General features: G+C 54.4%; 2 protein-coding genes across 3 annotated transcripts in view; one reads left to right on the top strand and one right to left on the bottom strand.

Annotated features, from left to right (window-relative positions):
- The first annotated feature begins 829 nt into the window (after positions 1-829).
- Ephb4 (EPH receptor B4) lies at positions 830-19,573 on the top strand. Of its 2 annotated transcripts, none has more exons than XM_063234236.1 (17): positions 830-1,323; positions 4,037-4,107; positions 4,193-4,480; positions 5,596-5,992; positions 8,915-9,070; positions 9,216-9,548; positions 9,973-10,097; positions 10,655-10,820; positions 12,164-12,266; positions 12,523-12,587; positions 13,063-13,176; positions 13,259-13,506; positions 16,075-16,290; positions 16,564-16,713; positions 17,083-17,276; positions 17,446-17,601; positions 18,567-19,573. In XM_063234236.1, the coding sequence occupies exons 1-17, from the start codon at positions 1,272-1,274 to the stop codon at positions 18,694-18,696; spliced, it is 2,964 nt and encodes a 987-aa protein (XP_063090306.1). In that variant the 5' UTR covers positions 830-1,271; the 3' UTR covers positions 18,697-19,573. The 2 variants fall into 2 exon arrangements, with proteins under 2 accessions (XP_063090306.1, XP_063090305.1); XM_063234235.1 differs by having other exon boundaries at positions 12,161-12,266.
- Positions 19,574-21,148: 1,575 nt separating this feature from the next.
- Zan (zonadhesin) overlaps positions 21,149-25,291 on the bottom strand; it is a 50,598-nt gene continuing 46,455 nt past the window's right edge. The window contains 9 exon segments of the mRNA XM_063233613.1: positions 21,149-21,510; positions 21,592-21,629; positions 21,705-21,816; positions 22,844-22,984; positions 23,668-23,806; positions 23,889-24,088; positions 24,475-24,614; positions 24,794-24,964; positions 25,090-25,261. Coding sequence (XP_063089683.1) covers positions 21,467-21,510; positions 21,592-21,629; positions 21,705-21,816; positions 22,844-22,984; positions 23,668-23,806; positions 23,889-24,088; positions 24,475-24,614; positions 24,794-24,964; positions 25,090-25,261 — 1,157 coding nt within the window. The 3' untranslated portion in view covers positions 21,149-21,466.

Genomic DNA, 25,291 nt, shown 5'->3' with positions numbered 1-25,291 from the left:
GGCGGCGGGGAGAGCACTCCAAACGCGAGAGTGAGAGTGAGAGAATGGGAATTTGGAAATCTCCTCGACCTCTCGCCCTGTCGGACACGCCTCCCTTTTATTGACCTTTGCTTCTTCATTTTGGCTATATCCCTTTTCATTGGAACCGACAGCTCCAGCCTTTCTGCACACTTTTCCGCGCAAGGCTACGTGCAGAGTGACTATGTGATCGTTCGCTACAGGCTTACCCAAGAAGCTGGGACTGCTGCCCAGGGACTGACAGGCGACCCTCCACTCTCTAAAGCTTCTACCCTTTCCTTTCACCACCTTTCCCCTCCAAAAGCAGTTCCAGGAGCCAGCTAGGGGGTAACAGGCGCGTCCAGGAGCGGAATCCCGTGTTCGCAGCGAGGTCCGCTTTGTGCATCTAGCGCGCATTTTTGCTCACGTCCACGCGGCCCTGCGTGGCTTTGGTGGGTGGGCTTCTCTGTTCGTCGGTGCCTGCTGGGTTAGGGTCTGTCCTCAGGGATCCTGGGTCCCGGCCCCAACACGCGCAGTCCGGGACAGGGCGCACAGGCACCGTGCACGTTTGGGCGGGACCTCGGCTTCTTGCCCGCCGCCCCTCCCCCTTCCCCAAACTTTCTCCCAACTTCCCGAGCTGCTCTGGTCTGCGCCCCACTCCGTTTACCTCATGAATTATTCAGCAGCGCGCTCACCAATCAGCGCGCCCGGCCCCCTCGCCTAGCCCCGCGCGGAGGCTGCCCCCGCCCCGCTCCCTCCCAGGCTAGGCGCCGCCCGGCCCAGACCCATCCCGGCTCAGCCCCGGCCCGGCCCGCCCGGCCCCGCGCCGAAGTCTCCCTCCCTCCCTCCCTCCCTCCCGCTGCGTCCCAGCTCTGGCTCCCACTCTCCCCGCCTGCGCGAAGCGCACTCGGCTGGCGGCTCGAGCAGCGCCTCTCCAGCGAGGGGGGGAGACGGCGAGCTCCCAGCCAGCGGGGGCGGGACCCCGAGGCCCCGGAGGGACCCCGACTCCAGCCACGTCTCGCTCCGCGCCCACCGAGCGCGGCCACTGCCCGGACGTCCCCCTGGCTGGCCTCCCGCGCGCGCGGTAGGAACGCGGGGCCACACCTGGGCGCCGCTGCCCGGTGCCCCGCTCCTCCGCATGGGCCAGCGCTGAGGGCCTCGACCGAGAGTCTCACGCGGGGAATCGGCGTCCACCCGCCCAAGGAGAGAGCCAGACCTGGGGGGGCTAGGGCCCCCCAAACTCGGATCGGATCCAATTGCAGGAAGAAGGCGCCATGGAGCTCCGGGCGCTAATCTGCTGGGCTTCGCTCGCCGCTGCTTTAGAAGGTGAGTTTCATGGGCACCCCTGCCATTCTTGGATCCCCCAAAATTGGGCCTCGGAGTAGAGGGACTCGAGTCCTCTTTACCACCTACCTTGGAACCCCGATCCCCAACACTTTTGGCTGGAACGGGAGAGGGCGGGGAGGAGGCAGCCCGGCGGGGAGTGGAGTTTTCTTTTGTTTGGGAAAGAGATGGAGTCGGGCTGTGACCCGGGACGTTCCCCTGCCCGGCTCCCCAGACTCTTACTTCTGATGCCAGACGACTTTGGCAGCCTTTCCTGTCTTTCCCACCTCAATCTTACGAACTATCCCAAAGTTTCTGTCCGCTTTCCCACCTCTGGCTAAGCATAATGGCACATTTCTGGAGCATTTCAAACGCCATGGACCAGGCAGAACTTCGTGGTAGGCCATAACGTGATCCTACCGTCCATTCTTTTATGTTCACACCTGGCTCCTTCAACTCCACACCCCTGTCACCGTGGCCACCTCTGCCGTCACGAACCAGACCTTAGAAAGGCTCGCCCGGTTTGCTCAGGCTGTGCTCATCCCTTTAAATGCCCCTTAGACCTCAGCCTTACAGAGTCCTTGGCTGTCCCCATCTCCTTACCAGAAACTGTCGTGCACCACCCCGGGTCACCCTAACTCAGCTCAGCTCTCTCTTTTTAGCCTCTCCAAGTTCCTCTTTTCTGTATTCCCCTGCAAACATTTTCTCAAGATCCGTGGGCCTCTCTGTCCTCCACACCTCCTAGAGGGGCAGCCCAGAGCCCCATCAGCCCTTCTCTTGTGTCTCTAATCTCCTTTTAGTAAGCTGCCTCCCCCTTCATTGCTTAGAATCAAAGGGGTCTCAGGGGAGTGGGCTTTGGGGGGCACTGAAGGGGAGGAGAAGCACTTGGAAAACAGACCATTTCGTGGTACAGCTCTGGGCTGGGTGGGGAGATCTTTCCTGCTCAGAGATAGACTTGTGGGCTGGGAAAGAGGAAGCTAAGTGGGGCAGAAAAAGCACCCACATGGAGTTTGGTGAGGGAGAAAGAAAAGTGCAGAAAGCAGACATGTGTTCTCGTGCCTGTTACCTGGTGCTGCAGCAGCCCCAGACGACTGCCCAGCCCCCCTGCTTTCCACGTTATTTTCACCTGCAGCAGCAGCCCAGGGGGAGGGAGGCCTAGCCACTCCTATTTTATAGATGAGGAAGCAGAGGCTGGGAAATGTGAAGTAATTTACCAGGCCATGTGCACCAAGGGAGGTGTGAAGTAGGAGACATCGTGGCAGTCAGAAAGAGAAGTGGATGCAGACATCGGGCTGCCTCATAGAAGTGAGAGGCGACCAATTGGCTGGTCAAAGCTGGAGCAGGCGAGTCGGGGACCAGAGAGAAAGTGAGGCTGAGCCCAGAGCTGGGGACAGCCCTACAGCAGAGACAGTGTGTAAATTGGAGACAGGAAAACACTACCCAGGCTGGAACAATGGAGGGTGGAGACGACAGCCTCTATCCACCCCCTTCCCAGAACCCGGGCATCCTGTCCCCAGCGTGCTAGGCTGTCTCCTGCCACCCATGGGGGCCCTGGGGCTCACCTTGGGCTGGCCAGGTTCCCACCTGCCCCCTGCCCCATGGACATCATCTGATCTTTGAGAGGAGGCCGCCCATCCCTCTCCCCAGCTCTAGCCCTCAGGTGTGCAGCTGGCTCCCCAGAGAGGCTCTCTGCTCCTCCCAGATCCCCTGACTCCTGCCCCGCCCAGTCCTCCTGCCTCCCAACAATACTCTGTCCTCAGAGGGGTTCCCCCTTCTCTCCCTTCCCTTCCACTGCAGTTTCTCCTAATTCCCGTCTCTTTCCCATGATGCCCCAGCCCAGCCAGGTGTGTTCACCCTCCCCCTTACATGCACACCCCTAAAATCTCCTCCCCCTCTCCTTCCGGTAACCAAATCCAGATGTGGGGCCTGTGAAGGAGCCACAGGAGAACCCAAGAGTCCTGGCCTCCGGCACTTCTTCCTCCCTGGAATAGCAAATGGTGGTGGGGGTGTGCCTGGGGCCCAAGCTTACCTAGCCTGAGGGGAGCACTGGGGCTTTGGAGTGAAAAGGGTTTGGAGACTTAGGAGTGGAGCTGAGGATGGGGAAGCCAACTGTGGGTCTTTGGAGAGGGGAATGTGGGGACTCAGATGGCCTGCAGAGAGATGTGGCTCTGCCAGCAGCCCTCTGCCCATGCGTGGTCTGGGCAAGGCTCTTCTTTACCATGGTCCACCGCTGTGTCCTTCCAGTCCCTCCTCCAGGGCACCACTCATGAGGGAGGCCTTAGGGCTGGGGGTTTCCAAAGGCTGTTGCAGAAGGCAGGGGGGCCACCAGCCACTAGGGTGGGGTTGCCAGTCAGAATAAGAGCTGGAAAGCTAGGTATGTGTCTAATCCTAGCAATCTAGGAGGCCAGGGCAGGAGTATCCCAAATTTGAGAGCTCAGTTTGGGCAACTGAGTGACTTAGTCCCTGTCTCAAAATGAAAAATATGAAAAGGGCTAGGGATACAGCTCAGTGTGAAGGCCCAGGGTTCAGTCCCTGGTACTGTAATCAATCAGTCAACGGATAAATTAGACAATGGATAAATCCCCAGGAGCAGGATGCAGAAGACAGAGCTTGCCCCTCCTCTGTCCCCCAGACCCCCAGTTTGGAACTAAGAGGGTCACTGGTAGCAAGTCCCAGACTCTTCCTGATCTCTCTACCCATTTTCTCCCTGCCTTAGAGACCCTGCTAAACACAAAATTGGAAACTGCCGATCTCAAGTGGGTGACATTCCCGCAGGCCGATGGTCAGGTGAGAGCCAGACCCCCAGAGGGAAACTGAGGGAGGAGGGGCCCCTAGATGGAGGCTCCAGCGGCCCCTTCCTGTCTCCCCACAGTGGGAGGAGGTGAGTGGCCTGGATGAGGAGCAGCATAGTGTGCGCACCTATGAGGTGTGTGACCTGCAGCGTTCACCTGGTGTGGCGCACTGGCTGCGCACCGGCTGGGTCCCTCGGCGCGAGGCAGTGCATGTCTATGCCACGCTGCGCTTCACCATGCTCGAGTGCCTGTCCCTGCCGCGTGCGGGGCGCGCCTGCAAGGAGACCTTCACTGTCTTCTACTACGAGAGCGATGCTGACACGGCCACGGCGCTCACACCAGCCTGGATGGAGAACCCCTACATCAAGGTATCGGGGCTCAGGATGGCAGGCAGTGTGGGGCAACCCAGAGCCCTTGGCAGCGGCTTGGGGGATTGGAAGCCGCCACAGGCTGAAGCCTGGGGAGGGAAGGGGGTGGTCTGGGCCAGGGGAGCAGCATAATACAGTTGGGCGGACTGTGTGGGCCACCTCTGTTCCTGGACCAGCCATGCGGTCTCCTCTCTTGTCTCTCTCTGTTTCTGTCTGTCTCTGTCTCTGTCTCTGTCTCTGTCTCTGTCTCTGTCTCTCTCTCTCTCTCTCAGTACTGGGGATTGAATCTAAGGCCTTAGCATTCAGCTACGTCCCCAACCTGTTTTATTGAATAACTGATTTGGATAACTTAGGGTTGGACTTGAGATCCTCTTGCCTCAACCTCCTGGAAGTGCTGGGGTTACTAGAGTGTGACCCATCTGCCCCCTGCTCACTTCACCCTTTCTGTGCATCAGGTTCTTCTGCAGCCCCAGCCAGTGCAGCAGTGGGTGATTCACCCTGGCTGCTTCTCTCTGATGCTGCCACTGAGTCCCCACCTGTCTTTCGTTTTCCAACTCCCAGGCCTCCTGGTGTTGCCTTAGCTGATTGATTCTCCCTGCCCAGGGTCCTCCCTCTCTGTCCACATGCCTGGCCCTTCTCTGTAATTCCTTCATTTTCCTGTCTTCCTCCTTTTGCTACTTGATAGTCCTGGGAACTGACCCCAGGGCCTTCACACTGAGCTACCTGTGTAGTCCATCCTTTATTTTGAGACAGGTTCTTGCTGAATTACCTGGGGTAGGCCTAAACTTGGGGTCCTCCTGCCTTAGCCTCCCCGCGTGTTGGGATTGCAGGCGTGCATCACTATACCTGGCTTGATTCATTCACTTCTGTCTCTCCTCGGCTCTGAGACTGGGACCTGGCACTGTGTAGGTGATGATAAATGTAGAACACATGAGCACCTGGATGCATTTTTTTAGCAGCCAGAGGATTGGTGGGCAGCTTCAGGGCCTGTGCAGAAGTGCACACTGGGGTGGGCGGGAGAAGGTTTGAGAATAGGAAAGTTAGGGACGGGAGGTGCTGGGAGGATGACAGCACCCAGGTCCTGAGGAGTGGGGCCAGTGAGTCTTCTCCCGCAGGTGGACACAGTGGCTGCGGAGCATCTGACCCGGAAGCGCCCCGGGGCCGAGGCCACAGGGAAGGCGAACGTGAAGACACTGCGGCTGGGCCCCCTCAGCAAGGCTGGCTTCTACCTGGCCTTCCAGGACCAGGGCGCCTGCATGGCCCTGCTGTCTCTGCACCTGTTCTATAAGAAGTGCCCCCAGCTGACCGTGAACCTGACCCGCTTCCCAGAGACTGTGCCCCGTGAGCTTGTGGTGCCGGTAGCGGGCAGCTGCGTGGCCGACGCGGTCCCTGCGCCTGGTCCCAGCCCCAGCCTGTACTGCCGTGAGGACGGCCAGTGGGCCGAGCAGCCGGTCATTGGCTGCACCTGCGCCGCGGGCTACGAGGCCGTGGAGGGGAACACAAGGTGCCGAGGTGAGGGCTGCAGCCTCCAGAGAAGCTCGGCCTGTCCTGCTCCCTACTCTTGGCTATATTGTTTGTTTGTTTGTTTGTTTGTTTGTGATAGGCTCTCGCTGTGTACCCAAGGCTGACCTTGAAATCGGTGATCTTCCTGCCTCAGCCTCCCAAGGGCCTGGCTCTCCTCCTTTAGTTTTCTGCTTTGAAGTTTCTTCACTCTCTGGCACTGGCTGTCAAAGCCCTCGGCAGAGTTATGATCTCTTCCTCGCTTCCAGACTCTGCCCATACCCATGGCCAACAACTTCTTTTCTGGACACTGTATGGAGGCTGGCCCCAGAGGCAGTACTGTCCTCGAGCAGGGTACATAGCATTGGGTAGGACAAGGATATTATGGTCTCCATTTTTGTTCGTTTTTGGTTCCTTTCGATTGACTGGTACCAAGTTCTTAGTGCTTTTTCTCTAGATGAGGACTTCTGTTTATTTTGATGAGTTGGGGGTCTCACTGTGTTGTCCAGCTGGCCCTGAACACTTAGGTTCAAGCAGCCTCCTGTGTCAGCTACCTAAGTAGTTGGGAATACAAGTGCTTGTCACTGTGCCCATGTGTGGATTTGTATAGCATCTGTGAGCCTTAGTGGAGGAGGAAAAAAATGACCTTTTTTTTTCAGTATTGGGAATTGAACCCAAGGTCTTTGCCCTGAGCTACACTCCCAGCCCTGTTCTACGTTTTGAGACAGGGTCCCATTAGCTCAGGCTAGAGTGATTGCTTTTTGTTGTTGTTGGTTTGGATTTTTTTTTTTGTACTGAGAATCAAACTCAAGACCTCATGCTTGCCAGGCAGGCGCTGTGCCTCTGAAGTATATGTCAGCCCTCTAGGGTTGACGTTTTGTTTTGTTGTTGCTGTTTGTTTTTTGGTGGTACTGGGGATCAAACTCATGACCTCGCACTTGCCAGGCAGGTGCTTATGCCACTGAGCTAAATCCCCAGCCCAGGGTTGATGTTTTGATCCTCTCTTGCCTCAGCCTCCTAGAGTGCTGGGATGATAAGAGTGTGCCACCTTTAAAAATGACTTTTTATTTTCATGAATCTTCACCTCAAATGAACCACTTATCTCCTGTGGGATGTGGCCAGCAGCCCAGCATTTGTGGCGGACATGAGGCTTACACACACTGCCCAGGGAGATAGTCATGGTCCTCTAAGCATTGCAGGGAGCTGAGAGGATACTGACTTTGCTCATCACAACTTCACTATCATGGCGGTTACCAAAGAAACCCAGGGGACTTTGCTGTGAACTTGCTTCTTTTTACTTCTGATTTTTTTCATTAGGACATGCGTGCAGTCCATAGTGTTTGCGTTCCTTATGTGGAGCCTGTATATGTACATAGCACGTCTTAATTCCTCTTCTCTGTCCCTCCTCTCTCCCCACCTCTCTTGATCCTCTTTCCCTTTGAGAAAAGATCTGTCTCCCTACTTCCTATTATCTCTTTCATTTTGCTCTTTATGTTACAGGTTTCTCACAGAAAAGAAACCGTGTAATATTTATATCTTGACTTATTTCACTAACATTATGGTCTCTGGTGCATCCATTTTCCTAGAGATGACTCAGGTTTATCCTTTGTGGCAGAGCAGTGCTCCACTGGGTGTAAATACATTTCTTTATTCATCTGTGGATGGACACATAGGGCACTTCCCATGTTTAGCTTTTGTGAGTTGTGCTGCTGTGAGCATGGTATGCACGGATTGCTGTAATCAGATGTCTTTAACTCTTTTGGGAAGATATCTGGAAGGGAAATAGCTGGGTCAATTTCTTGGTTTCTTTTTAAATACATTGATCACTGTGTCTTGGTTTCCTTGATTATTCTGTGTATTTTGGGATGTGCACTTAAAATCTACTCTGAACCAAGGGTCTGAGGCATTCACTGGACAGCTATGGTCGGTGTCCAAAAAGGTTGAATCTTAACTAGGTGTAAAGGGCCGTCCTGTAATCTCAGCATTCTGGGAAGCTGAAGCAGGATGCTTTGCAAGTTTGAGCCCAACCTGGGCACCTTTGAATTTAATGAGCACCAAACAGACAGAAAGAACAACAACAGAAGGGCTGGGGATATAGCTTAGTATGGAAGAACTGGGTTTGATCTTAGTACCAGGAAAAAATAAGTAAATAAAAGGTAATGCAGGGCTGGGGATTTAGCTCAGCGGCTTAAGTGCCTACCTGGCAAGTGTGAGGTCGTGAGTTCAATTCCCAGTACCACCAAAAAAAAAAAAAAAAAGAAAAGGTAATGAAGCCCTGTTCTGAAAGAAGGGTCCCATCCATTCTCAGAGGTGAGAATTCTGGGAATCCTGCCTCCATCCCCTTTTAGCACTGTGTACATCCTTAGAAGCAGCTGCATATTTTCGGTGTACTGTTTGTTTGAGACAAGAGTCTTGCCATGGGGGCTGGGGATTTAGCTCAGCGGCATAAGCGCCTGCGTTGCAAGCAGTCGTGGGTTCGATCCCTGGTACCGATAAAAAGGAAAAAGACAAAAAAAAAAAAAAAAAAAAGAGTCTTGCCATGTAGCTCAGGTGGCCTCAACCTTAAGATCCTTGGGCTGGGGATTTAGCTCAGCTGCTTAAGTGCCTGCCTGGCAAATACAAGGTCATGAGTTTGATCCCCAGTACCAAAACAAAACAAAACAAAAAAACTTATGATCCTCCTGCCTCAGCCACCTGAGCACTGGGATTGCAGGCATCACCATGCCTGGTCTTTGGAGCACTTTTTTTTTTTGAGACAGACTCTCACTTTGTAATTCAGACTGGACTTGGACTCACTATTGTAGCCCAGGCAGGCGTTGAACTCAGTGATCCACCTGCCTCAGCCTCCCAAGTGCTAGAATTACAGGCCCTTACCACCATGCCAAGCCACGGTACATGGTTTTAGATGAACCCTTTCTCTCATCCACCCCTTAGCCTGCGGCCAGGGAACCTTCAAGCCGCAGTCAGGGGAAGGGTCCTGCCAGCCCTGCCCCGCCAACAGCCACACCAACACCATCGGATCCTCAGTCTGCCAGTGCCGCATCGGGTACTACCGCACCCGCGCGGACTCACGCAGTGCAGCCTGCACCAGTAAGTGACCAGGCCGCTCCTAAGGGAGGGGACATTGACTCCCGGGTGGACCCTGCATGGCACCCCTCCCTCCCCGGACCCCTCCCGTCCTCACCATCCGTGAGGCAGGAGGTCAGCACGCCCCGCTGACTGCCGGCCTCCGCAGCACCGCCATCGGCCCCGCGCAGTGTCATCCACCACCTGAACGGCTCCTCCCTGCACTTGGAGTGGAGCGCGCCCCTGGAGTCTGGTGGCCGGGACGACCTCACCTACGCGCTGCGCTGCAGGGAGTGCCGCCCAGGGGGCTCCTGCACGCCCTGCGGGGGCGACCTGACCTTCGACCCTGGGCCTCGAGATCTGGTCGAGCCCTGGGTGGCCATTCGAGGGCTGCGTCCTGACTTTACCTACACCTTCGAAGTCACCGCTTTGAATGGCGTGTCCTCCTTAGCCACAGGGCCTGTCCCATTTGAGCTGGTCAACGTCACCACTGACCGCGAGGGTGAGATAGAGAATGGGCACTGTGTGGTGGGCTGGAGAGATGTCTGTAGGAAAGGCCAGCAGCCTTAGGACCTAAAGGGGTGGACACAGGGCTGGAGTGTGGATTCCCAAGAAGCATGGAGGAGACAAGACACAGAAGGTGAAAAAGATGCAGAGGGAAGCCAGGCGTGATGGTGCAGGCCTGTGATCCTAACACTCAAATTTGAGCCCCACCTGGGCAAAGCAGGGCGTTAGCAGGACCCCGCTACAGAATAAACAGTAAGAGCTAGGTGACTCAGTGTAAGGCCCTGTGTGCAATCCCCAAACAAAACAAAAAGGAGTTCTTGATGCAGCTTGATGTCAGGTGGAGCCAAGAGAGCACGGGTGGGGAAAAATAAGGGCTTGATTTGCTGTGCATCGGGGCCTCATGAGTGTCTGTGTCGCAGTGCCTCCTGCAGTATCTGACATCCGTGTGACACGGTCCTCACCCAGCAGCTTGACCTTGGCGTGGGCCGTTCCCCGAGCATCCAGTGGGGCTGTGCTGGACTACGAGGTCAAGTACCATGAGAAGGTGAGGCAGCCAGCCAGCCCTGGAGGGGCTGGAGGGCCACGGTCTTGGTCCAGGGCCAGGACACTTGAATTGTAGACATTGAGTGGGCATCTGAATTCTAGATTCGCCACATATGTGTACACAGGCCATCTCCAGGGCCTCTGAGCCTTAGTATTCTCATTTATAAAATATAACAATCTGGGTGTGGTGGTACACCTGTCATCTCAGCATGCGGGGAGAGTGAAGCAGGAGGATCTCAAGTTTGAGCCCAGTCTGGGCAATTTAGCAAGTGAGACCCTGTCTTAGAATATAAAAGGGCTGAGGATGTAACTCAGTGCAAAGCCCCTGGCTTCCATCCTTAGTACTAAAGCAAAAACAAAAACGTGCATGTCTCTGCCGGTCACAGAACTGCCCCAAGGACAGAGTGAGTAATAAGTGCGGCACAGGGTCACCCGAGTGGGCTCCAAGGCTTCAGCTGCCACGCGGCAGAACCTGGATGCCGCTGTGGGGTGTGTGGAGGTGGCAGGAGGTAGGAAGAAACCAGGGCTGTGTCTTACAGTCCCCCTCCTTCTGGACAGGGTGCAGAGGGCCCGAGCAGCGTCCGGTTCCTGAAGACATCAGAAAACCGGGCAGAGCTCCAGGGGCTGAAGCGCGGAGCCAGCTACCTGGTTCAGGTGCGCGCGCGCTCTGAGGCCGGCTATGGACCCTTCGGCCAGGAGCACCACAGCCAGACCCAGCTGGACGGTGAGTAGGTGTGGGTGGGCACCCCCACACAACCCAGCCTTAGCCCATGTGGGCCTGGCCCAGTGCAGAGAGGGTGCAGGGAGGAACTGAAACTCCTGCCTCTTGATGTGGGAGCCTCCCATCTCTCAGTTAATAAAGTGGGCAGTCAGTCATGGAGCCTCTTTACAGGGTTCTGAGGGTTCCATGCGGTAACACCTGCAGCTGTTAATAGGCCAGGCCAGTGTTTTCTAAACTTTGTAATGTTTTTTGTTTTTTGTTTTTGTTTGTTTTTAAGACAGTCTCATTATATAGTCCAGTCTGGCCTTGAACTCTTCTTTAGCCTAGTCTGTCCTCTAACTTGCGATCTTGCTGCCTCAGCCTCTTGAGTGCTGGGATCATAGGTGTGAGCCAACATACCCAGCTAATTGTGTAATTTTTAAATAGCTTTATTGGGAAATGCACTCCCCATGCCATGCGATTCATCCATTCCATTTGAAGTATATAATCCAGTGGCTCTTAATGCATTCATAGTTATACAGCCACTGTCGTTCGGCTGAGAACATTTCCAGCACCCTGAAAGAGACCCTCTGCCCAGTAGCCATCATCTCAGCCTCCCATCCCCATCCCCTGGCAAACACTTACACATTTGCCTCTTGTGGATAATTTATGTAAATGGAGTCATACCATGCATGGCATTTTCTAGCTAGTCCCCGCTTCCCCTGAGCATATATTTGTGAGGTTTGTCCAAGTTATGGCCTGTCTCAGTGCTCCACCCATTTCATGGCTGCATAGCATTCCACCATAGAGATGGAACCCTTTTTTTTTTCCCCATTCATCCACTGATAGATATTTGAGTTGTTTCCACTTGGGTAGGACTCTTTTTGGGTTTTTATTTATTTATTTATTTATTTATTTATTTGGTGCCGGGGATCAAACTCATGACCTGGCACTTGCCAGGCAGGCGCTCATGCTGCTGAGCTAAATCCACGGCCCCTGTTTAAATACGTTGATGGTATATATGATTACATGCATCAGGGGGAGTTGATACATGTATATAACATGACAATTATTTTTACATCCCTCTTTCCTCCCTTTGTCTTTGGAATCTTTCATTTCAATGTGATTTTGTGAATGCCAATTCTTACTAACCAAAATTAAAGCTGCCTTGGCAGCAACAAAACCGGGAAGCATCCCCCCCCTGCCCTGTGCTGAATGGCCTTGGAGGAGCCATGGGCCAGTTTGGAGCCCCACCGGCCACACGGAGCTGGGGCCTGTTCTCCAGAAACCTGAGCTCAATGTCCAAGGCTGGGGCTGCAGCCACTGGGGCCGTAGCTCCTCCTGACCAGTGGCCTGTCCTCCAGCAGAGAGCAACACCTGGCGCGAGCAGCTGGCCCTGATTGCTGGCACGGCAGTCGTGGGCGTGGTGCTGGTCCTGGTGGTGATTGTCATCGCCGTCCTCTGCCTCAGGTGAGGGCTCTGGGCGCCTGCTACAGGCTGTGGGCTCTGGGGAGAAGGTCTCTGGCTGCTCTTTGGGCCTCTTTCCATTTGGGATCTTTGCTGAACCTGAGTCCTTTCCTCCCTGAGTGCCTTTTCTTTTTTCTGCTCACGAGTGCTATGTAGGTGCTGACCGGAAGTACACCCCAGCCCTTCCCTGAGTTCTTTTACAGGGACATTGAAGTGTGTGGGCTCAGTTTACCTTTTGCTTCTTTCCCACTGGCTATAGGAAGCAGAGCAACGGGAGGGAAGCAGAATACTCAGACAAACATGGGCAGTACCTCATCGGGCACGGTAAGCGCACCTGTCCTAAAGGGAATCCAGTCCTGCTGAGGTTACTTTTTTTTTTTTTTGGTACTAGGAATTGAACTCAGGACCTTGTGCTTTCCAGGCATGCGCTGTGCCTCTGAGCTATATCCCCAGCCCCAAAGTTACATTTTTAAAAAAATTTTTGCAGCACTAGGGGCTAACCCCAGGGCCTTTTCCTTGAGCTACAATTCCTACCTGCCTTTCTATTTTTAATTTTGTTTTTTGTTTTATTTTGTTTTTGGTACCAGAGATCAAACTCACAACTTCATGCTTGGCAGGCAGGCACTTGTGCCACTGAGCTAAATCCCCAGCTTTATTTTTAATTTTGAGACAGGGTCTCACTGAGTCCTTAAGTTGCCCAGGCTGGGTTCAAACTAGCCATCCTCCTCAGCCTTCCAGAGTGCTGGGATTCCAGGGGAGTGTTACCCCTTGACTAAGTGGACCTTGCACCACTGTTTAGGTACGAAGGTCTACATTGACCCCTTCACTTACGAAGACCCCAATGAGGCTGTGAGGGAATTCGCCAAAGAGATCGACGTGTCCTACGTGAAGATCGAGGAGGTGATCGGGGCAGGTAAGCAGCAGGGACCTGCAGGCAGGGTGGGAGGGCAGGGGCAGGGCCAGTGCAGAGCTGATCATCCTGTCTGACCCCCAAGGCGAGTTCGGGGAGGTCTGCCGGGGACGGCTGAAGGCCCCAGGGAAAAAGGAGACCTGTGTGGCCATCAAGACCCTGAAGGGCGGCTACACGGAGAGGCAGCGGCGCGAGTTCCTGAGCGAGGCCTCCATCATGGGCCAGTTTGAGCACCCCAACATCATCCGCCTGGAGGGCGTGGTCACCAACAGCGTGCCCGTCATGATCCTCACGGAGTTCATGGAGAACGGCGCCCTGGACTCCTTCCTGCGGGTGAGCCAGCACCCGTCCCCGGGCAGCCTAGAAGTGGGTACACGGTGGGCCCCTCACCAGCTGCCAGCTCCTTTCCCTGGGCTCCAGCCTTCTCTTCTTTTTTTTTTTCCCCTGTGGTACTGGGGATTGAACTCAGGGCCTTTGCACTGAGCCATATCCCCAACCTTTTTTATTTTTTATTTTGAGATAAGGTCTCACTAAGTCACCACATTTTCCAGGTTGGGCTTGAATTTGAGGTCATCCTTTCTGAGCACCCCAGAGAGCTGGGATTAGAAGCCATGCCCTCATGCTCAGCTCTGCTCTTGGCTTTCGGCTGGGGAAGAGTTGAGTCCCTGAGTCTAGTGTGTCTTTGGTTCTTTCTGTAGGAGGTCATTCTTTCTTGTGACAAATATTTACTGAGCGTCTCTTGTTCACCAGCCACCATCCAGGACCTGGCAATAAAGCCGAGAACATGGCAGACAGGATTTCTGCTCTTGCCAAGCAGACAGCCTTGTGAAATTAATAAATAGCAAATCATTACGGCAGTGAAAAGTAGATATCAGATGGGGTCGTAGGGCACTGGCTGGAGATGAGATCACTTAACTGGTTTTAATGAAAGAAAAAAAATCCTTTTAAAATCTCATTAGGCATGAGAAGAAAAAACTCAGGGCCAGACATAGTGGCATAAGTCTGTAATCACAGCACTGTGGAGGCTGAGGCAGGAGGACCACAAGTTTGAGCCTAGTCTGGGAAAATTTGCTGCTTAGCAAAACTGCCTCAAAATGAAAAATAAAAAGAGTTGTGCAAGCCCCAGAGTTCAGTCCCAGGTCCACCAAAAACAGAGACAGAGAGAGAAAAGGAGGGAAGGAAGGAAGGAAGGAAGCGGAACTCAGAACATTTTCCTACTAGTGGATACTCACTCACTTTCCTCTGGTTGTCACTTGCTGCTGGGTTTTTCTGATCGTCTGATTCCTGAGCACTGCTTTGCTGAAGAGCTGGGCCCCTTATCTCTGACCCTCCAGTGTCCTGGGCTCCTGGCTTCTTCCTGAGAGGGTCATTGTTTCTGGATGGTGTCCGGCAAGTGAAGCTCTCTGTGTTCTAATAAGATGGAAGTTAAATGTGTGGCCACACTGCAGGGGATGCTGTATGTGTCACTTGGGAGACACCACATCTGGCTTCCACCAGTGATGCAGAGACAGAGCCCACAGTGGCAGGAGTTTAGCCTGACCTCTTCCTGGGGACATGAGAATCTGTCCTGATATCCAAAGGTCACAGTGCAAGGGGGGACAAAATAGATGGGAGAAGAGATGGCATTTGGGGCCAGGTGTAATGGCGTATATCTATGATCCCAAGACTCTCTTGAGGCTAAGGCAGGAGGGTTCCAAGTTTGAATACAGCCTGAACAAATTAGCAGCTTGGCAAAAACTTGTCTCAAAATAAAAAATGAAAAAGGGCTAGAGATATAGCTCATTGTAGAAGCGCTGGATTCAGGTCGAAGTACTAAAAAATAAAAGAGTCAGTCACTAGAAGATGGGTAGAGAGGATGGGGATTTAGCTCAGTGGCTTAAGCACCTGCCTGGCAAGTGTAAGATGGTAAGTTCAAGCCCTGGTAGCAATAAAAAAAAAAAAAAGAAGAAGATGGGAAGAGAGAGTTTGGGGCCCAGAGCAGGCGGGAACCATTTAAGAAACAGGTTCAGTGTGGTTGCACGTTGTGAGCAGAGGTGTAGTGGGATTCCTGAGGTGGGCAGTGCTTGGGAGAGTTTGGCGGAACAGTGAGAGACCGAAAGAGATCCCTGTGGATGGGGAGCTGGTGCAGAAGAGGGCAATGGGGGAGGCTGGCACAGCCCTTTGGACTTTGGCTAGGAAGAAGTGGCTGAATTGAGAACATGTTTTGGAAGCACAGCCAGCAGAATATGGTGATGGACTGCAGCAGTAGGTGGGGTTGGGGGGAGGTGTTGCAGGGGATGCTGAGGTCTTTACCTAATCACTGCCCAGATGGTGTTTCCAGGAACTGAGATGGAAGGCCCAGGGCAGGTGCGTGCCTGCAGAATGGGTTTGGGATTCATATGGTCTCTGGTCCCTGACCCCACAGGGCTGCAGAAGTGTCTCCTGAACCCAGCTGAGCCCAGGAGATAGGATCAGTTAACTCTGCCTGGCTGATTCACCTGCTGGAGCAAACTCAGGGAGAGAAGGTTGGGCTTCAGACCTCAGCTGGGCACTGGGTACTCATTTCTCACTGGCAAAACCAAACACATTTGGTCCAAGAGGGCTGAATGAGATTGTGGTTAGCAGCCTGAACTACAAAGTGGGACACTATCTGAAAATTAAAAAAGTACCGCTTGAGTATTTTCTGCATGTGAAGTACTGTATGTGGTTAAACGAAGAAAAGTACTTAAGGTCACTGTATCGTCAGTAGGCCTGTGGTGAGGTTGTTGCAAGCCGGAAGAACTTGGGTTGTTCACCTTACAAGTTGGCAGGTTCCCTACAGGTGAGGTGGCAGGTCTCTAAGTGTCAGGCACGGTTCAAGGAGTGGAAGGGTAGGGAATGGTGGGTCATCCCAACCAAGGCTTCTCCTTGTCCACTCCCCAGCTGAACGACGGGCAGTTCACTGTCATCCAGCTGGTGGGCATGTTGCGGGGCATTGCCTCGGGCATGCGGTACCTGGCTGAGATGAGCTATGTGCACCGAGACCTGGCTGCCCGCAACATCCTGGTCAACAGCAACCTGGTGTGCAAGGTCTCAGACTTCGGCCTGTCCCGCTTCCTGGAGGAGAACTCTTCTGATCCCACCTACACCAGCTCTCTGGTGAGGATGGGCACGGGGCATAAGCTAGTGTCTCAGGGCCACGTCGGAGGGCAGGTTAGAAAGGTGGGAGCAGGGGGGATTGGCAGTTCTGGCCCAGGGATAGAGGCACGGGCTAAGGGTGAACCGACTTCTGGATGTCTAGGAAAGGAACAGAGTTGGGGAAATGGGACCTTGGGTCCCAGAAAGAAAGAAAGGTCAGACCTAGGGGGAGAAGACAGCATAGGGGCCTGTTCAGGGGCTGAGGGCCTGGGTTTACTTTTTCCTCCTTCCCAGGGTGGAAAGATTCCCATCCGATGGACGGCCCCCGAGGCCATCGCCTTCCGGAAGTTCACCTCTGCCAGCGATGCATGGAGCTATGGGATTGTGATGTGGGAGGTGATGTCTTTTGGAGAGCGACCATACTGGGACATGAGCAATCAGGACGTAAGTGTCCTGTGATCACACCAAGCTTTTCTGTGTTCTCTCATCTAGGAAATACGTTGGGAGTGAGGTTTCTAGATTCATCCTGGGTGGAAGGAGGTTCTTGGGATGGTGGGAGGTGACATAGAAGAGGTGATGTTTGCATGGGAGAGTTTTCTGCAGCATTATGTGGGTCACAGAAGGATGCAGGAACAGAGGGCAGGGTTGGCAAGCTGCATGTCCAGATTATAGCCTGAGATCTGCTAAGGTATCCAGCCACTGCCCACTCTGGCCCAGCTAAAAGGGCTTCCAGATCTGTCCTAGCATCGGCTAGGTCACCATTTCCTGGAGTCTTGGGACAGCCTCACCAAGTGCTTCTTCCTGTCATCCCAGGTGATCAACGCCATTGAACAAGACTACCGACTGCCCCCACCTCCAGACTGCCCCACCTCCCTCCACCAGCTCATGCTGGACTGTTGGCAGAAGGACCGGAATGCCCGGCCCCGCTTCCCCCAGGTGGTCAGCGCTCTGGACAAGATGATCCGGAACCCTGCCAGCCTCAAAATCGTGGCCAGGGAGAACGGCGGGTGAGGACCCCAGAGAACAAACCCTCCTTCCCTAGTCTGTCAGGGCCTGAGATCCCCCTCCTAGCCCTCTGGTGGTACTCGAGGTGATGCCCATGGGCCTCTCCGAGAGGGGCTTGCATTCCTAGACTCGGGCCTGGGACTTAGCATTCCACTCCTCCCTACCTAACAGGGCCTCACACCCACTCCTTGACCAGCGGCAGCCACACTACTCAGCCTTTGGCTCTGTGGGCGAGTGGCTTCGAGCCATCAAGATGGGAAGATATGAAGAAAGTTTTGCAGCAGCTGGGTTCGGCTCCTTCGAGCTGGTCAGCCAGATCTCTGCAGAGTAAGTGGAGGGAGGATGGCAGGAGAGCGGAGGAGCCAGAGGCACTTGGGGATAGTGAGCAGGGGAGGATCTAACTCAGGTCTTCGGGTGCCTCTGGGGTCAACCTCTGGGTAATCTCCGAGCAGCAGCAGTAAGGAAGTCACCCAGGGCTATGCCCAGAGCAGCCCCCAAGCAGAAGAGCTTGGGGTGTGTGTGTGCTAAGAAGCAGGTCTCCTCATGCCCACCCTCACCCCCGGCGGTGATCCTGCCCGGCCCAGGTCACCGCCCTTCTTGCTGCCACCCTGCCGTCTATCTTTGTGCATCTATCTGCATTCCACACTTAGCTCTCAGAACGTGTCAGCCCTTGCTGCTCTTTTCCCACCATAAAAGGAGAACACTGGACTAGCTTTTAGAGATCCTTCCCGGCTTTAATGTTAAATGCTTTTATGATTCCTCTGACTCCCAAGTAACTTCTCCCAGGTCAGCTGCTGAGACGCTTTCTCTCCTAGGGGCTCTGCTTGAATGCTTGAATGCTGGGCCTGGGTGCTCTCCGCCCTAACCTGTCTGCCCCTCTTCTCCATTATCACCTTTATCTGTGTGTGCCAGGCGCTCCCCATCCTCTCCACCCAATTCCTCCTCTCTCCCTCTCTCGCTGGCTTACTTCTTTAACCACTAAAACAATCTGTGCAGCCCCTTCCCCCAGGCTTTCTACAGTTAACTTCCTTCCCCTCCCAGCCCCACCCCCTAAACCCCTGCTTGGTGGAAACGCAGCCACACGCTCTACCGCAGCTGCGCAGAAGGGTGTCCTGGGCCTTAAATCTTCAAAAACTACCTCACAACTATTGACGTCATTCTGTCCATTCCCCAGTCCACACTGACGGTCTCATTGGCTGACTATCCCGGGCCTCTGAAAGTGGGTCTGGAGGTAAGCGAGGTGTTCAGGTCTGGAAGCGTGATAGCATGTAAAATGCTTTTTTCTCTCTCAGGGACCTGCTCCGAATTGGAGTCACTCTGGCGGGACACCAGAAGAAGATCTTGGCCAGTGTCCAGCATATGAAATCCCAAGCCAAGCCTGGAACTCCAGGCGGGACAGGAGGGCCAGCCCCGCAGTACTGACCTGGAGGACCTCTTCACCCCAGAAACACAGCCTCCTCTTCTTTCGGGGAGGGGGGCAGAGTCTGGTAGATCACAAAGATCTCCCGCCCTGTGCCCCGCTGGATAGCACTTTGAACCCGTGGGGGTGGGGAGTTGGCAATTTGGAAAGAGTATTTTAGGGGACTGTGCCACTTGGGAGGGTAGAAACGACTTTCTGGCCCCTCAGGGGGAAAACCCCAGAGCCAAGGTGAGGGTGTCTTTCCCTCAGGACTAGATCTACCCAGAGGAAGAGGTGACACCCTTAATCTGCCAGCTCCCCAGGTGCTCCCCCTCACCTTGAGGGACAAGTCCCTGCAGACCAAAGAGAGGGTGACCAGCCTGCCAGCTTGGGATTGGAGGAGCACTATCCCAGGAGGCAGGAAGGGGTGTCACAGCCCAGTGACATGGTCATTGGGGTTTGATGTCCCAACTTGCTGCTGCCACCACCCGACACAATCATCTTTGCCTTGTAAATGCCCCTTCCCATCTGCTGCCTTCATATTGAAGGTTCATGAGATTTTGTTTTTGGTCTTACTTTTCCTCTCGTCCCCCATTTTTTGTTTTTCTAGCATCCTTGTCCTAGTGTCTGTGTTGGAGGCACCTGTTGCCCCCGCTCCTCCTTTGCCTGTGTTGCATCGGACCCATTGAGGTGTCCACTTCCAGAACAGTGCCTTGGCCATGCCACAACCCCAGGTTCACTTGCTCCACAAGCACCCCTAAACTGTGTCCGTCAGGGGGTACAGGGGAGGGGATAAAGGGGCAGGGGGTCGGTGGTGGGAACCAGACAGACACCCGGTGCTTGGAGGGGTTCTTAAATTATATTTAAAAATTAAAAAGAAACTTTTTTGTATAAATAAAACGAGTCATATCACAGTTCCAGGGGGAGCTAGATTTCTGAAGACCGTGGGGTTGGGTCCAGATGATCAGACAGTGGGGGCAGGGGCCTGGGTGCTTGGTTCCCAGCCCCAGGGTGGGGTGGCGGGGTGGGGGCTGTGAGAGATGAGTCACTGGCAGCTGCTTCTAACTGCCTCAGCTGGCTGTGCCAAGAGCCTGGGGCACCTCCGGGGTGGGGCTGCCCCCTTCCAGTCTGTCCTGGTTCCTTTTAGGCCTACCAGGGTGCTGTGAGGAGGAAGGAGGTTTACGTTCATAGTCCTGCAGCCCCCTGTGAGGGTGGGGTACATAGGGGGGAGCGTCTAGTCAGTTGGGGTAGACAGATGTGGGCCAGATGTTGGCAGCTGGGGTTAGTTTAACAGCAGTGGGGGAGGGGGAGAGCTGGGAGTGGCTGCAGAAGACCCCACGTGTGCCTGCTGCACAATTCCTTCATTCAATCTGCCGCCCTGGCAGGTTCTCCAGCCTGGGCAGAGAGGGGGCCACCCTCATACGTCTGCGTCTGCGCTCTCTGCGCGACTTACCAGACAGGAAGAGAAGGCTGGGGTCATCCCTCCCCTCGTGTTTTTTTTTTTTTTTTTTTTTTTTTCTCCCTGCCCTCCCCCTGGGACACCTGCAGGGGCAGGTCTGATGGGGGCCAGCCTGGTTTTGTGGGAGCAGCTTTCTCACCTTGGCCTCTCGGTCGCCCCCTGTTGTCATGTTGGGGTTAGTGCAGGACCTCCTAGCCCAGGGAGCCTGTCCGTGGTTTCCAGCATCTACAGCCCTCTGTCTCATCTTTTTTTTGGCACCTGCGATGGAACTGATGGCCTTGCATTTGCCAGGCAGGCGCTTATGCTGCGGAGCTAAATCCCCAGCTCCTCTGTCCCATCTTTCCCTTGGGGATACAGTGCTCATGTTTTCTACCTCTGAAAGGGGGTGGCCCAGGACTCAGCCCTACCCAGGGAAGGTGTCCATCCAGCGGAGGCCTGACAGCCAAGGCTCTTCCTCTGCCACATCTGGGCTAGACAAAGTAACCTTGAAGAGCTGATTCAGCAGAAATAAACGTCAAGGGCTCCAAGAAGAGACAGGTAAGAGGCGAAGAAAACCAGATGGGGACCAGGGGCCCTGTGCTTTCCTAGAAGCAGGGCACCCCACTAAGGCAGGGAAAGCTCTGCTGGGCAGGGCCCTTTGCTCACCTGGATTAGGTCTCACGTCCTTCAAGGAAGTCTGTCACAGACCTGGTGGTCTTGGAGGGTGTGTGCAGACAATAATCCTGGTGTCCTACCTGCTTCCACATCCCCAGAGCAAGGCTCCCAGCTCCATCCTCCCCCTCCTAGCTGGCCGGCTATTTTCTGTCTTTGGAGCCCAGCTTTCGTTCAGAGGGTTCAACCCCTCCCCTCAACCCAGAATGAGACCCTAGGAAGGGTTGGGTGGAGTGCAGTGCTCCTACCCCCAAGCCTGAGCCAATCCCACCCTCACTTCTCATAGTAACCAGGAGGAGCTAGAGGGCTGGGGTTGCCCAGGACCACCCTAAGGGAAAAGTCCCAGCCCCCCTCCCCTGAGCTTCTCATCATTAGGAACTTAGAGCTTCTCAATGACTTTCCAGTTACCTTGGCAGACCCAGGATTTCTAGCTGGGTGTGGTGGCACATCTGTAACCCAGCACTCTTGCGAGGCTGAGGCAGGAAGATTGCAATTTGAGCCCAATTTGGGCACTCTAGCAGTTTAGTGGAAAGACTGTCTCAAAATAAAAAAGGGTCAGGGGTGTGGTCCAGTGCAAAGGCCCAGTGTTCAATTCCCAGTACTGGGGAGGGTAAAAAAAAAAATAAATAAATAAATAAATAAGTAAACAAGTTTTTTTTTTTTTTTTATCTCTTTGTTTGAGGTCAACTCAGAACTGTGACTTTGCAGGTAGGCTCTGCAATGATATCTGAGGAGAAAGCAAGAAAACATGTGTCAGGCACAGAAGTCCCCTCTGGCCGCCCATGTCCTGGCCTTGAGGCTTATTCACCTGGGGTCAGCAGCTGGGCTCTGTGCTCTGTTTTCTTCCTAGGAGGGGTGGAGAACAGAGGCATGAGGTCTTCTGACATCCCAGGCCCCAGCACCACACCACCAGGAGCTCACCTTCTCTTCCTTCTCTTCCTCCTCTTGCAAATGCACTCTCTGCTCAGCACATGGACTAAGACCATGACAGGCATGAGCATGCTCAGCAGGATGGCCACCAAGCTGGGTGCTTCTGGGTGCAGGGAGAGAAACGGACCAGAGAGTGGAAAAGGGGAGGCATGAGGAGGCGTCCTCGGTCCTCAGTTGCCAGCTGAGGGACCACATTCCCCTTCATCTCTGGTGGTGGCTCATTCCCTCTCCAGGACACTGTCACCCCAGGGGACCTTGAGGCCCTGGTGCCACCCACCTCCAGTAACCCTTTCACTATCTAGACCCAATTCCCATGGGCTTTTTTAGGAACTGCTCATCCGGTGGGCTCCTAGATCCAGGCGGCTCAGGAATTCTTTCCACCATCAGTGCCCATTCATCCCAGCTCGGGTTGGGAGGCAGATGTGCCTTGGGTCCCAGGGAAACCTGGGGAACCTTTGCTCTGGAAGCATGGTGGAATTTGAGTTTGGGGTAGAGAAAAATAGGAAAAAGTGTTGGAGACACACAGAGTGGCAGACGCGGGAGTTAACTAGGTAGGTACAGAGGGGTGAGGGGTAAAAAAGTTGTTTAAGAGAAAAGATTCCAGAGCATATGGGTAGGTGGTAGGATCAAGCATCCATGGCCCACCAATCCCTAGGGATCTTTTGGTTTTTGTACTGAGGATGAGCCCAGGGCCTTTGCACTGAGCTATTCTTCTAGCCTTTTGTAAATTTTTATTTCTTTTAATTTTGAGACAGCATCTTCTTTTTTTTTTTTTGTCTTTTTCCTTTTTATCAGTACCAGGGATCGAACTCACGACTGCCTGCTTGCAAGGCAGGCGCTTATGCCGCTGAGCTAAGTCCCCAGCCCCGAGACAGCATCTTTCTAAGTTGCCCTGGCTGGGCTTGAATTTGCCATCTTACCTCCGCCTCCCAGAGTGGTAGGATTATTGGGATGAAGCTGCCACACCTAACTCTAGTGATAGTATGGTAATGTGATCCCTGTAATATAGGTGCCATGTATTATCAATATTATGAGCAATATATTGTATATGATATCTAACATGCTACATTTATGTCTCTTTTAGATACTAGAATAATTCTGTGCTGCTTGTCAGTGGGTATGGCCCTTACCTTTCTCTCTAGGAGCTGGCACATCCTGAGGCTCTGTGCAGAGGTCTCCCCCGTAACCGAGTTCACACTTGCAGATGAAGCTGGACCCATGCTCCTCACACTGACCGTCATTCTGACAAGGGTTCCACAGGCATGGGCTTTCTGCAGGATGGAGAGGAGTGGTCCTGGAGGACCCTCAGAACATGAGAGATCCAGCTGCAGGCTGGACCCCAGGGAGGAAGGCAGGGGATACTAGAGCCTGGCTGGAGGTCAGGCCCAAACTACACCATAGCCCTAGGCTCTGGGGAAATTTTATCACCTGTCTCTGTCTCTGTCTCTGTCTCTGTCTCTCTCTGTTGGTATTGGGGATTGAACTTACAACCTCAAGTTTGCCAGACAGGTGCTTAAGCCACTGAGCTAAATCCCTGGCCCTCTCTCTCTACTTTTAAAGGTACTGGGGATTAAGCCCAGGGCTTCTGAACTGAGTTATATTCATAGGCTTTTTTTAATTTTTAAATTTGAGACTGGGTCTCACTAAGTTGCCAGGTTGGACTTAAAATTGTGATCTTCCTGCCTCAGCCTCCTGGAGTATGGGAATTACAAGCCTACACCACCATACCTAGTTTGAACTTCATTTCCATTACCCATAAAATAGGAAAGAGCTTCACCCCAGATGCTGGAGGCCAGAACTATAGGAGACCCTGGGACAAGGCTAGTGGGTAGCAGGAATAAGTCCTTTCCTGACATCAATGCAGAAGTCCCAGGCAGAGAACAGAGATTGATTGTGGCCCAGGGGTCCACCTTGGGAGCTTCAGACAGCTTGGAGAAAAAGCAGCCCAGCTTACCCCGGAAGCAGCCCCGAGTGAGGTTGGCCAGGGTGCAGATCTCCCCATCACTGCAGCTGAAGGGCTTACACAGCAGGACCTGGGAGCTGGCACAGGTGCAATGCAGGGAGCAGTCCTCAGCCACGAAGCTGTCACCCAGCTAGAAAGGAAGGGCCGGGTTGGTGGGGCTCTGGCTTTGTCAGCACCTCAACTCCCCGGCGCCTCCCGCCACCAGCCCAGACCTGGTAGTAGATGCCATTGGTGGTGCAGCCACAGCTGGCCAAGGGGAGGCTCTGGATGCCGCTGTAGGCGTAACCCGGGAGGCTGGCACAGCCTTCCACACAGGGGCCCTCACATTCCCCCGGAGCTGCCAGATTGGCACAGGTTGCCGGGCAGGGTGTCATGCAGCTCTGATACACTGTATTGGCTGGACATGTCATGGCTGAAGGGACAGAGGCTGGGTCAGGAGCTGGGGCCAGAAAACAGGCTTGGGGACCGTGACTCAAGGTGGAGGAGGGGGGCAGGGTCACCCAACTGCATGGAGCTGGCTGGGGGCTGGGAAGTCCGAATGAGGAGACTGGCTTCCTCAGGGAGTCAGGGACTTGAAAACATTTGTGGGGATCAGATAGGCAAAGATGGGGTGTCCCACAGGAAGAGGCTCCCGGGAAGGAGGAGAAGCAGTTAGGCTGCATAGGGACCCTGCCTCGGACTTGCTATGATGGAGTCACGAGGCACGAGGGATGAGGGATGGAGGAACCAAGATGGGAAGCCTCGGGTGAGGACCAAGTGGGGGAAGAGGTGGAACAGCCGGCGGGTGCAGCGCCTCACCGCAGCCGGTGTGGTCCCGCCAGCTGGCCAGGCTGGTACCTTCCTCCTGGCACAGAATGGCGTACCCACTGAGGACCTGGCATCGGAGCTCCTCTTGATCTTTGGGGTCCTGAGTGGTACACAGATCCGCCATACAATGCCTGGGGTGGAGGGTGACAGGGTCGAGGAGAAAAAGGCCTGCAGCCTGAACAGAAAGACCCCAGGCAGAGGCAGGTAGGGGAGCCAAGCCAAGCTGGAGGGTGGCACCATCACGGAGCCAACACAGCAGAAGCCCAGAGCCAGCTGGGCCCTTCCCCCAAGTCTTGGGCCCTTGACTCACTCCTGGAAGGGATCTGGGACCACCACATGGTGACAGGCAGCAAAAGGGCCCTGGGGGTCCCCCAGCACCCCGCAGGCCTGGGTGCCATTGATGAGAGCCAGCTGCTCGGGGCTGCACCGGGACCCTGCTTGGGAGTATGAGTTTTCCTCTTCTTCCTCTTCCTGGAAGGCCCTGGAGCAGAGAAGTCAGGGCCGGAGGCAGTGAGCTTGGGGAGAGAGGCTGACGGAGTTGATGGGGTTTCCAGGGGTAAAGAGGAGTCGAGGGGGTGGGTGGCTGTGCTCCTGGAAGTCTCTCACCTCGGGACACGGAGGAGGGTCTCCTGGTTCTTCACTTCCCAGCTTTTGCCGAAGGCACTGATGCTGCGGGTGAGCATCCCGCTGGGCTGCATGAAGTCATTCTTGCGGTCGCCGTCATAGTTCCCACACAGGCCGACCACCAGCATCTGGTACATTCTGGGCAGAGAGATCACTGCAAGAGCAAGGGGGTCCCCGGACTGAG

Source organism: Cavia porcellus, unplaced genomic scaffold (assembly GCF_034190915.1).
Source record: "Cavia porcellus strain 051 isolate PalLab524CR breed Dunkin Hartley unplaced genomic scaffold, mCavPor4.1 scaffold_23, whole genome shotgun sequence".
NCBI lineage: Eukaryota > Metazoa > Chordata > Mammalia > Rodentia > Caviidae > Cavia > Cavia porcellus.
This window is presented reverse-complemented; position numbering and strand designations above follow the sequence as displayed.